The sequence below is a fragment of the Corvus cornix genome, chromosome 1, assembly GCF_000738735.6.
Source record: "Corvus cornix cornix isolate S_Up_H32 chromosome 1, ASM73873v5, whole genome shotgun sequence".
Lineage (NCBI taxonomy): Eukaryota > Metazoa > Chordata > Aves > Passeriformes > Corvidae > Corvus > Corvus cornix.
In genome coordinates, this window is record NC_046332.1 from 43314079 (window position 1) to 43326169 (window position 12091).

The 12091-nt window shown below is 37.6% G+C and overlaps 1 protein-coding gene across 3 annotated transcripts in view; it reads left to right on the forward strand.

The window, feature by feature from the left end:
• The window catches only part of ATM (ATM serine/threonine kinase), a 59985-nt gene extending 48181 nt beyond the window's left edge, over positions 1-11804 (forward strand). The window contains exons 53-63 of one of the 3 annotated variants that reach the window (XM_039564473.1): positions 1106-1244; positions 1610-1692; positions 2997-3137; positions 4092-4208; positions 5307-5456; positions 6186-6351; positions 7555-7641; positions 7723-7837; positions 9421-9484; positions 10146-10282; positions 10413-11804. In XM_039564473.1, the coding sequence (XP_039420407.1) occupies positions 1106-1244; positions 1610-1692; positions 2997-3137; positions 4092-4208; positions 5307-5456; positions 6186-6351; positions 7555-7641; positions 7723-7837; positions 9421-9484; positions 10146-10282; positions 10413-10596 (1383 nt within the window). In that variant the 3' untranslated portion in view covers positions 10597-11804. The remainder of the gene's footprint in view (positions 1-1105; positions 1245-1609; positions 1693-2996; positions 3138-4091; positions 4209-5306; positions 5457-6185; positions 6352-7554; positions 7642-7722; positions 7838-9420; positions 9485-10145; positions 10283-10412) is intronic. The other 2 variants (XM_039564486.1, XM_010400560.4) reach the window with 2 other exon arrangements.
• Positions 11805-12091: the final 287 nt, after the last annotated feature.

Consider the following 12091-nt stretch of genomic DNA (forward strand, 5'->3'; position numbering starts at 1 on the left):
TCCTTTAATTTTGTTAAAAAATGGAAAAAAAAAAACAAACCATGTAAAGGGATATTTTAGTACAGAGCTCATCAGCAGACTTTTGTTAAGCAACAGTAGGAGGGAAACAGTACTTTTACTACCCCCTTTTGTAGGTAATTATTATTGAAAGAAATAATTACAGGGTTGAACAAAATGTAGTTAATGTTTTGTGCCACAAATAGCCCCAATTATTGCATACTCTTGTGATAACAGTCCCTGATGTGTCATTGTGTAAAAGGCATTTTAGATGCCAGAAAGACTTGAGTGGGTTTATTATTGAAAGTACATATTGAGTATTTTTTCTGCTTTGAGTGGTACCCTGTGTTCCATCTAAGCATTTAGCCTTGTGCAGTCTATCTTTTGGTCCTTGATATGTTAAAAGCCATGCTGATAGCTAATACTGAACTGTGGTTTCATGTTACTGTTATTATTGCTTAATTTTTGTTTAACCTATCTTTGGAATCATCCTGCATATAAAGTATTGCCCCTTCTTTCCCCCATCACTGTAGGCCTGACATGGTTGTCACTTCCCTCTTACCCCCCACACTGATACATTTTTTTACCACATTTCATTGTGGGGTTTTTTTACCTTTCTCTCATATTTGTAGTGGTTTTGTGATCCCACCCTTAGGAGCAGGATTATGCTGAAGTCAACTAAGTCTTTCAGAGTCAGGCTTAGAAGGAATGCATGGACAGGTTTCTGTCTTTTGCATGCAAGATTTTTTTCTTCAGCTGGGAGCAAATAACAGAAGCAGGCAGATGATGGAAGAACATCTGAAAACCTGCCTGTCCTTTTTTCTGAAGAATTTTTGCATGTGTTTCTGCACTTTGCCTGGACAGGTTTGCTCCCTCTCCATCCCTAGGAATCTTTTACATCACTCATTATCTCAGGTTAGACAGCACAGAATTTTTCTCGTGATTATTTCAGGTCATGTCACAAAGGGCTGTCCCTTACTGCAGTTTGCTCTGTTTTCATAGGACATATCTCAATTGTACTTAATTGACTGCATGTTATGATGCACCTTTAGTATTAAAAACTTTAGTTTACAAGGTCTGATGTTTGCATTCCATTGGGGTTTTTTAGGACAGAATGGAAGCTGCTAGCACTATAATGAATGTCGTAAGGAAAAGAAGAGCTCATATGGTTAGAGACACCGAAGCACTGTGTGATGCTTACATCACATTAGCTAATTTAGATCCTAGTCCATGGAAATCTCAAAGAAGTAAGTCTTGGGAAAACTGTTTTTGTTTTAATAGTGAAGATAGGTTTTATTTTCTCAGACTAAAAAGTGTATTTCTAAATAATGATATTTAGTTAAAAGAGGTACTGCATTAGTATTGTGTCCTATTTTTGATAGATAAAGAATGTAGTCTGGATTAAAAATCATAGTGATTACTTGCACTGTAGGGCTCAGACCCTTAGTATGAAACTCCAGAAATCACCAATTGTCCTGTGGTTATCTACATCAGCTCAATACAAGTAAGCAGTGAGGTTTTGGGTCCCAAAAGCAATGTAAGCTGGGCTTTGTCAATTTAGGTGTATTTTTATAGCTCTGAATTTATCAATATTAATTCCTTTTAATTACAGAAGGAATAAGTATTCCAGCTGACCAGCCAATTATTAAACTGAAGAACTTGGAGGATGTTGCTGTTCCTACCATGGAAATTAAGGTGACTGAAACTGAAAAAATACACACTATAATACCACATCATAGAATCAGCTTCAAGCTTTTGTACTGGCAGTCAGGGCATACATCTCTTCATCCAATTCCCATGGTTTTTACAGGTCAATTTATGGGGATACTTTCTTGCCAGGTGGGAGGTGCAGGGTGAGATGGTTTCCTTAGAAGACCTTGATCCCAAGCCTTAGGTGTGCTGGTTAGTGGTTTATGGTACAAAGACAGCTTTGCCACTTAATTCTGAGTAGTTTCTCATTATCAAAAGGGGTGGTGAACTACCTAACTCACTCGGGGGATTTGGGAGTCTGAATGTCCTGTGTTGTAGGTGCTAACTCAGAGTTTCAGGGAGGCACTGAATGTCAAAAAAGGTGTGAGAATTAATAGACTTGCCTTTTCTGCTGTTAGGCTTTTACCATTCATTAATGGGAAATTATCCCTTCCATAAGGGATAAACAATTGACTGGATGGGTGCATAGGCACTCACCTTTTGATGCCACACGCTCTGCCTGGGAAACTTAGCAGTTTCAAGAACGTAGAGTTGCTTTTTGGGCCAGCATCTAAACTTAAATGTTACAAAGCCAGAATTCCTTGTGTTGAAATCCCTCAGGCTATGTCTATAAAGCTGAGTAAGTCAAGGGACTGCTTTAAGGTGTTTGACTTCAGAGGCCGGAAGTTGCCACCCGTGCCTGAATAACATCTGTTTGTAGGGCTCCGGTTGGCCCCAGGTGTTGCTCCTTTGTACAACTGGATCATTCTTTTCTTTGCCTTTCTTCTCCTCCAGTACAGACTGGCTGAAATGGCTGCAGGTCTGTGATGTAACCTGCTGGGGCAGTATTTCCTTACAGCTGACTGAGTCGGGTTGCTCTGGGGCATGAGGATACAGGGAGTGGCTGAGGTACAGATCCTGTACAATGCCAAACCTGCAGCAGGTTTGGGATTGTAGACTGAGTCCCTTTGCAGCCTAGTCTAAGCCTAATGCTCCCCAGCCATATGTGAACATTTTCCTGGGACAGTGCTAGCTGGGACAGGCTAACATTGTGTCACAGCTTGTTTAGTGGAAGTCCTGCAGCACCACATCCCCTCTACCAATGAGATGAACAAGGAGGAATCAAAAAAAATCCTTTGCTCAGCATATTTTCGTAGCCTTTGTGGTATTATCCTTGTAGAGGATGGAGTGCTCATATTAATATTTAGCATATAGTCTGCTAATGAGGTTTGCAAACAACTCATTACCACATTGTGTGAGTGAAATGGAGGTAATATTTATACTAATTTTAACCTTATTTTTAATTTCAGGTGGATCCCACAGGACAATATGAAAATTTGGTCACAATAAGTTCTTTCAAGCAAGAATTTCGTTTAGCAGGAGGCATGAATCTGCCTAAAATAATAGATTGTGTAGGATCAGATGGTAAAGAAAGGAGGCAGCTGGTTAAGGTAGGTTCTGTCAGTTGTAATGACATCTCAGAGACTTGGCATGCTGGAATTTTTTCAGTTCTCCTGTCAGTTTTCTCATGTATCATTTCTGTGCCATGAGCAGACTTTTCACACTTCACTGTCAATTTTCTCCATTGAGGAATGCTTTAATAAATGAAATTACAAAGTATTAATAAGTAATATAATATAAATAACAAGTAATGATACTATATATGTTTGTAATTATTTTTCAGCAGTTCTTTAATATCCAGTACCTTACCTGGCAACTACCAGACTTGCCTAGTCATGTCTCAGCTGATGACCTGAAGTGTACTGTAAATAAAAACCATCAACATACTGTGTTAAATATCTCCTTTCTTCTTCCCCATATAAAAAAATATTTGCAATTCAGAGGCAATCAAAAGCAAGCACACAGGAGTAAAAATCTCTCAAAAAATTTATTTCTCCTTAGACTCAGCTGATTTCATTCTCTCTTTGAATGCAAACGTTGAGCAGTTGCTGGGAGAATTCTGTTTTGCTGCTAAGTTTTGAAAGCTTTAAAGAGAAGCATGAATCACTAGATCTGCATCCAGCAATCAGAACTGCAGTGCCAACTGATGCTGCTTCACCTGTGTGCTGGCTTGCTAAATAAAGGTGAATTAAACACCTATTTTTAAAAAGAGAACCATAAAATATGTAGGTTGATTGAAACCTGAATCAAATAGCATCTGTCAAAAAAAAAGAGTGGTGATGATTTAAGTTAATGATGGTTCTGTTTAAGCAGCTGAGCACTAATAGAAAACAGGAAATACAGAGGAAAAAACCAACTATTCATTACATTTTATTGCAAGTGATTATTGTGGAAAAGTAACTTGTGTTTTGTGCAATTTTTTAAAATTTTTTTTTTTTACTTGCTGAGCAAGAAATTGGATGCTGAGAAGTGTTTTTTAACTGCTTTTTCTGATTATGCTGAAGGGGCGTGATGACCTGAGACAAGATGCAGTCATGCAACAAGTTTTCCAGATGTGCAATACATTGCTCCAGCAAAACACTGAAACACGAAAGAGGAAATTAAATATCCGAAGATACAAGGTAACCCTGAACAGCTGCAGCAGCAGAGAAATAAAGCCTATTTCTCAATTCTCCTCCTTTTTAACCCAAAAGAATATAAAAGGATTTTTATTTATGTGTTAATGAAACAGTCACTGCTCCTTAAGTTATAGAATAAACAATATATTTATTACAATTTAATTTTTTTCAAATCATTGAAGTAAATTTCTTTGTGGCCAATATATACTCTGCAAAGCTTTCTTTATATGAACTTGTAATTGAAAAGAAATTAGGTAATGCACTGTCATTAAATTGTAAGTTGCTAGTCATTAAACTTCAGCATACAAGTTTGTTCATGAATTCTCATTAATTTGCCTTGTGATATTCCTTAATTAATAATTAATTTTAGTCTTGCAATACTCCTTACAGTTGAATTCAGATGTCCCATTTAGGGTCTTTCATGCAGAATTTGAACTGATTTTTTTTTAATTGGGAGTACAGCAATAAATTCTTAGTGTGGATGCAGAAAATGTACTTGAACTTTTCCTTCCTCCTTCCTTTTTATGTACTTGGGATTATAATAATAGCTGTGAAGGTGACCTCTGAATAAGTGCTCTCGATGTATAAGCCCTTGTCTTTGACAAATGAGAAATGTGCACTCTGGAATCTCTAAAGGTGCTTATCTGAATTGCTAGCCTGGTTTTAAGAATTCTCAGATGGAGTTAAAGTCATATTTTTTGAATAATTTTCATTTAAGACTCAGGTTTTTGTGTGTGTAAAATTGAACAACAGCAGGGAAAAAGAGAATGGGTGTTGCATTATGAGATAAAGAGACTTCCATAAGAAAATTGAAGGAAACAGGGAGTAGCTAATCATTAAGTTGTGCTGACACGTCTAGTGGAGGATTCTCTGGGCTAGGAAAAAATTGCAATTATTTGGTAGAGAAAATTTGAGTGGATTTTTATATATGTATACATGTGTATTTAGAAGATATTTTGTGGCCAGCTGCATGGTTTGGCATTCTTTGTCTTTTTAAACAAACAGAAATGTGCATCCATGCTCTGCAGGGTGAGTATTCATAGTTTAGTGTGTATAACCCTCCCCATGTATAACCTCACCTCTGTGGTGTTGCTTTTCCAGGTGGTTCCCCTTTCCCAGAGAAGTGGAGTCCTGGAGTGGTGCTCAGGAACAACTCCCATTGGGGAGTTCCTTGTGAATGCCGAAGAAGGAGCTCACAAGAGGTACAGGCCAAAGGATTACTCTGGTTATCAGTGTTATAAAATAATGCAGGTGAGTCCAAATAAGTTGAAAAAATACCAGAAAAATAGCTGGCTCATAATATTTGCTGGGGGCGGGGGGTGGAATTTACAGAGAACTAGGTACTATACTTTTAGTATTTCTAATAAGGAATATGACCAGTGGCGTGGAATAAATAGATTCAGAACACAGAGTTTCAGTTCCCTTCCATGGATCACCTCACCAGAAGTTTACAAAATTGCAGACAAGTTTACTTGTTACTTTATATACCCATGATTGTGCAAGAAACTGTTTCCTTTCAAATTGCTATAGTAGTAACAGGGATAAAAGTGTATTTAATTTTGGCTTTGAGCTGCTTTGGCATGGGAATGAGTGAGAATGACTTTCTCACAGTGTCATGAGGCCATCAGATAAGCAGAGGTACCAGAACAGAGTGCAAAGGAAGGAAACAATGCCCAACAAGATCCATTTTACCTGTACATGCCTATAAAATACGGGCACCTGCTGCATCAAGGAAATAGGAGTGTGGTTTTTCCCATGTTTTTTAGCCTCTGAGTTGTGTATGAAAACAGAATTGTTTAGTAAAACAGATAGATAGGTACATTAATAATTGCTGAAAAAAAAGACAATAATTCTTAGCTCAGAAGGAGAAAAGAAGTGAGAGCAGCATTTGATGGAGGGGAGGTGGGTAGAAAGGAAGGAAGAGGTAATTGCCTTCTGAAGCAGTTAGCCCTGGGTAAAACATTTCTTATGCGTTTAAAGGATGCCCAAAAGACACATGCTGAAGAGAAATACAGAACGTTCATGGAAGTCTGTGAGAATTTTCAGCCTGTGTTCCGGTATTTCTGCATGGAGAAATTCCTGGATCCAGCAGTGTGGTTTGAAAAACGATTGGCATACACTCGCAGTGTGGCTACATCTTCTATAGGTATTGGATTATTTACAGTGGCTTTTTAGGTTACACAGCCAAGGAGTTTATACCATTTCAGTTTCTACCATGTCCTGCTTTTGTCACATGTCAGAAAAAGCTTATTAGGGGGCAAAAAAGACCAGCAAGAATATCAGCATTATTTTTGTAATTAAGATTTCTGATTTCTTCCTCCCCACCCCCATTTTTGCTGCAGAAGGAAGAATGAAATTCTGTGTTTCTTTGTTTTATAAGCAGTTTGTATTCTTAGGTTCTGGTAGGTTTTTTTCCTACCTGACTTTTATTTTCATTGTTTTAACATTTATCCATTCAATGTGTAGCCTCAGATGTTTTAGCTGAGTTGAAAAGCTCAATCTTTTACTGTCTTTGTACTGGCATTATTATCCATAGCTGAAATGGTTATTTAAGCTCTGGGATTTTTGCTTTGATTTTCCTGTCATAATAAAGAAAAAGAAGTTCTTAAGTGTAAGTACTGTGGATTTTTTTTGGCTGACTCAGTTCTGTACATTTGGTAGCAGATTGTACACATTGCAGTAGATCCCATTTTAGATGCTAACGTGGTTGTGCACTCCCTTTTTACTGAAAAAAAAATGAAGTAAATCTGCAGTTTAGTAGAATTCACATGAAAGATTTTTTTAGGAAATACTACTGCTGTCCATGTCCATCAGCTAATGAAAACAGTAACAGGTGTAAATTGCGGCAAGGGAAATGTAGTTTGGAGTTCTACATTTAAGGACAGTAAAGCACTGAAATAGGCTTACATGAAAGATCTTGTAATTTGGATCACTGGAGTTTTTTAAAATTGACTTAGACAAAAGTTGTTTGGTTCATTGGGGGGGTTTTGCTAATGATAGTAATAACAACAAAACCTGATTTTATTATGCACTTGCTTTTAATTTTTAATTTTTTTGAAAGCTGCAATATTTGATAAACTCTAATCTACAAATAGAAATGGGTAAGAAATCTGTGAGTAGATAAAACAGTGCACATCTGTATGGGAATAACCTGTTTGCAATTTCATTCAGTCAACCTTTTCTTTTTGGATTTGTGGAATGGCATTTGTTCTTTCCTTGGTAATATCTTTATATGGGGGAAGAAATATTCTCACTTTTAATTTGTTTTCACCTGTTATTATAACACCAACAATCTTAAGCTTTCTGTGGTTTTTGTGACATGGTTTCAGCACTTATATTTCTGTTTCAGTTGGCTACATTCTTGGACTTGGAGACAGACATGTTCAGAATATCTTGATAGATGAACAAACAGCAGAACTAGTGCATATAGATCTGGGTAAGTGGGACAGCAAAAGAACCTTAATTTTTCTTTAACTTTTTTTTTTTTTTTTTAAACTTTTATTATCCTTTCATTTAGGGGTTGCTTTTGAGCAAGGCAAAATCCTTCCCACACCAGAGACTGTTCCATTTAGATTAACCAGGGACATTGTGGATGGAATGGGTATCACTGGCGTGGAGGGAGTCTTCAGAAGGTGAGTGGTCCTGTATTGCACAGGGATAAGGAGGCAGCAGGGTACTTCCAGCATTGTGATTGTTACATGTTAAATAGTTCTGATGCTTGAGAGGAGACTCAGATTTCTGCTGGTAACACCCAAACCTAAATGCTGACCTTTAACTCTTATGCTTGTATTTATATAACCAGCTGCAAGTTCATTATTGTGGCTCAGTGTTTCATACTGTGCCCTAGCTAATGGGTTACTGTCACCCTCTTGTGGAATTCAGGGAGGGCTCAGTGTTTCCAAAGGCTCCACAGCTAGCTGTTGATTCAGAATGATTTTTTTTTTCCTTCAGAACTATGCATTTCTTTCAGAGCTGTGCTATATATTTGGAGTTGTTAAATGTCTTTGAACCAATTTGTTTTGACTCTAATTTCTGTTTAGTTTTATGTAAGTAATTTGGAGTCATTTTTCCCTTTTGGATCATATGTTTTATATTACTTTGCAAGTGCAAAATATAAATCCCATAATAGATCTGGACTGCAAAACAGAAGAATCCCAAACATGTTGAGTTTCTGTCAGCCTCCATCCTATCTTCTGTGAATGACCCAAGGGATTCCTACATAGCAGGACATTTCTCTCAATTCAGGCTTTGATAATGCTCATGAACGTAGTACTTGCAACCCCCAAATTTCATGTCTTTAAAAAAGCACACAGGGTAGGTGTTGTCTTTCTAAGGCAGCAATTAAGGTTAATAAGTAGTTCCTAGTACTCCTTTGTCCTGTGAAGGAGCAGCCACTGCCACTTCCAGTCTAAAAATGGTGCTGTCAAATTCACAGTTTTGTATTACTTCTGAAACCATGATACAGAAAAACATGAATTGTTTGGCTCCAGCTGAAGTAAGTAAGAATATAAAAGGCACTGGTGCAGATGCTGTTTCTACCTCAGCCAGCCTGACTGGTACTTGACAGGTGTAAGTGGTAAACAAGTCATTGGCTGTGAACGTGTTTAGTTCACTTTGGTGTGTGTGTTCTCATCCTGAGGTAGACAGGAGGCCTAATCCCTCTTTCACAGGAGTACCTGTCCCATAGGATAGTTTGGCATTCCTTCCAGGAGCTTAGTTTGCTTGAGAGTGAATGTAGGTAACAACTTCTGTATCAAAGGTCATTGGAGAGGTTTTGGCAATTGCTTGTAGTCTGGCTATTGGCTCTGCTCATTTCATGGAAAACAACCCTACCACGATTCTCCAGTGCATTCCAGAGCACCCCCGGCACTTGTTTTCATCCAGCCAAGCAATTCTGCCATCGTGGCACACCCTAACAGGCAGTGTTAACTCAGTGGTTAATTTCACATATAGAAATATTTCAGACAGTGAAGCAGAGAAATAATAATCCATAATAATAATAATTCCACAGAGAAATAATAATCAGCAAACTGCACAGTCTCCTCTTGGTCTTACATGTCTAAATTTCTCTCTTTTTTTTTTCCCAAGTGAAATTATCAGAGAAGTAACTCCTATGTTAGAAATTAAGTGGAGTACAAATATCCATTATTTAAATTACAAAAATACTATTTCATTTTACCAAAAAGAACCTAAAATACTGTAAAATATTTTCTAGATGCTGTGAGAAAACAATGGCTGTTATGAGAAATTCTCAAGAAGCTTTGTTGACTATTGTAGAGGTAAGCATTTTTTCATTCTTTTGGACAGTAATCTGCCAGAATGTCTTCAGTTTCTTGGCTTTGTCTTCATATGGATCACTACACCAAATACTCATTTAGGGTGTTTTGTACTGAATTAGAACATAGCGGCATTGGTCAGATTTGTTAATTCATGTAATCTTTGGTAAAGTTATAACCAGTCTGCATTTTCTATGGGAACTGTTTCCTTCAGGCAGTTTTCCCTCTTCAATACCTACGTGCTTCTAGCCCTAGTGCAACATTTCCAGCAGGAATAATACTGATTGAATTAAATCCTCTTTGCATAAGTCACAAATAAGAAAATGAAACTTGATTTTTGAAAGCAGGTTATAAGCTAATGATTCTATTTAGTGCCTAGTAATGTATTAAAAAATTACTTGTTCACTGCTGAGGTGGAACTGATGGCAAAACTTTGTGAAGCAAGAACAACAAAATACCTGTAAGTGATCAGAGGCAGTTTTGTTGTTTGATCATTTACTAAGCAATTTAGGCCAATTCTTTTGGTTAAAAGAAAAACAAAAACCAAACCAAAACACTCAACCTCCTAATACTGTAGTTAGTGTGAGCATTACCAACAGTGCTAGGGCACTGAACTAGCTGTAATTAACAATTTAAATTAAAAAGAGGTTTATTTACTGTGTAGGTGCTGCTCTATGATCCGCTTTTCGACTGGACTATGAACCCCTTGAAAGCTTTGTACTTGCAGCAGAGGCCAGAGGATGAGGCTGACATGAGCTCTACACTTGGTACTGATCCACAAGAACCTAAAAGAAAAGCCAGGTGCAGGATTTTTTTCTTACCCTCCTCTTTCTGCACTGTTGCCTTGCTTTATGGTTTTCTCCCTGGATGTTGCTCGTGTTGTTCAGGATCCACACCTACAGCACCTGTTTTTCTTTTTTTATTCTGCCAGCAGTGACGACCAGAGTTTTAACAAGGTGGCTGAGCGTGTTCTGATGAGACTTCAGGAGAAGCTGAAAGGTGTTGAGGAGGGAACAGTGCTCAGTGTGGGAGGGCAGGTGAACCTCCTTATACAACAGGCCATGGACCCTAAAAATCTGAGCCGACTCTTTCCTGGGTGGAAACCCTGGGTGTGACTTGGAAGGATCCAGCATGCTTTTACAAGAAACCTGTTCTTTTGCAGAAAGTGTCTTAACATTTCAAATTGGTATTTCACAATTAAAACTTATCTCAGGAGCAACCATGAAGCCTTATACATATTAGTAGTTGGTGGATGGGTTGGAGTTTTTTTTCAGTAACCTGTTACTGAGAAACGTTTTTTGTTCTGCTTAGATTCATCATACAGTCTAAACCACCAAGCACTGTGCGTTGATGTTCCTTGTGACCCACGAGGACTTTGCTTGGGCAGACTGGATGTGTTGTATTCTTAAAACATGAGATTCATCACTGTTGTGTATCTGCTAAAATGCTGGACTCTTGTGTCTGGTAATTCTGTGTGGTAACATGACTGTGTAGAATGGATGATTCAAAAACCAGGACTCATGATATAACCAGCTAAAGTACATTTCCAAAAGGGGGTTATACTTTCATTCCACAGTGAAAGGAAAGAAAACCAGAGAATGTCATGCGTAATGAATCAAGGGGTTTTGGGGTTTTTTAAGCTTAGTTAAATGGACACTTCTGTATATAGGTGCAGACTTTAGGTCAAGTATAGTATGGCTGCTTTTTTTTCTGTTGTAAACTAAATTATGCTGGTACTTTATTTTTATATTACACTTACAGTATGAAACAATAAAAAATATTTAGCTTTTGCTGCTCAGACTTGACAAAACATAATTGACTATACAATAAACTTTAGTGTATCGGAAAGGCGTGTAAAGCAAACGGTCACTGTATCTGCAATAAACACCTCTCAGAAACATCAAAGTTGTATTCCAAGCACAGAAATCCCATTCTGAATGCACATGGTTTTACAGAAAACATTGCTCCTTCTTAAAAACAAGAGATTGGATAGTCAGTGAATATGGATAATCAGAGAATCCATTCAAATAGTGGTCTCACTGGCCTAGTTAATAAATCTTCCCAAATCATCTTTATAGTTAAAAATATGAATAAAGGTTGGTGTACCCTTGCATTATCTTGGTTTACATTTCACACCTTTTTTACAGCAGCATAGATGAAGAACTCCTGTTCCAGTCACCATTTCATGGATTTTTATTTGTATGGTGTTCCCACAATTGTTATGCTAGATCTTTATAAGATATCGTCTATGTGGGAAAATGAGTCTTTTGCACTATGTTTTCATTAAGCTGAAATAAATTTCTGTTGATCCTTGCAACCAAAAGTGCATCCTGGCTTTTTTGTGGGGAGGAGCTATCATCCAGGGGTACAGTGATCTGTTTGTTCTCTGAAAATGAAACTTAACTGACAGAGCATGCACTCCTTATGTGAAATTTAAAGGACACTTAGGAAAGGGAGAAAAGTCCTACCAAGCAATGGCAGGTAGGAAAGGACTAAACAAAAAGTCCTTGAAGTATTTTTCTTCACCACAGACTGTCCTGGGGTGATCTATAATGTTATTGTATTCCATATCTATCTGCGCCCAAAAATTGTTACTGTCTCTTATTAATC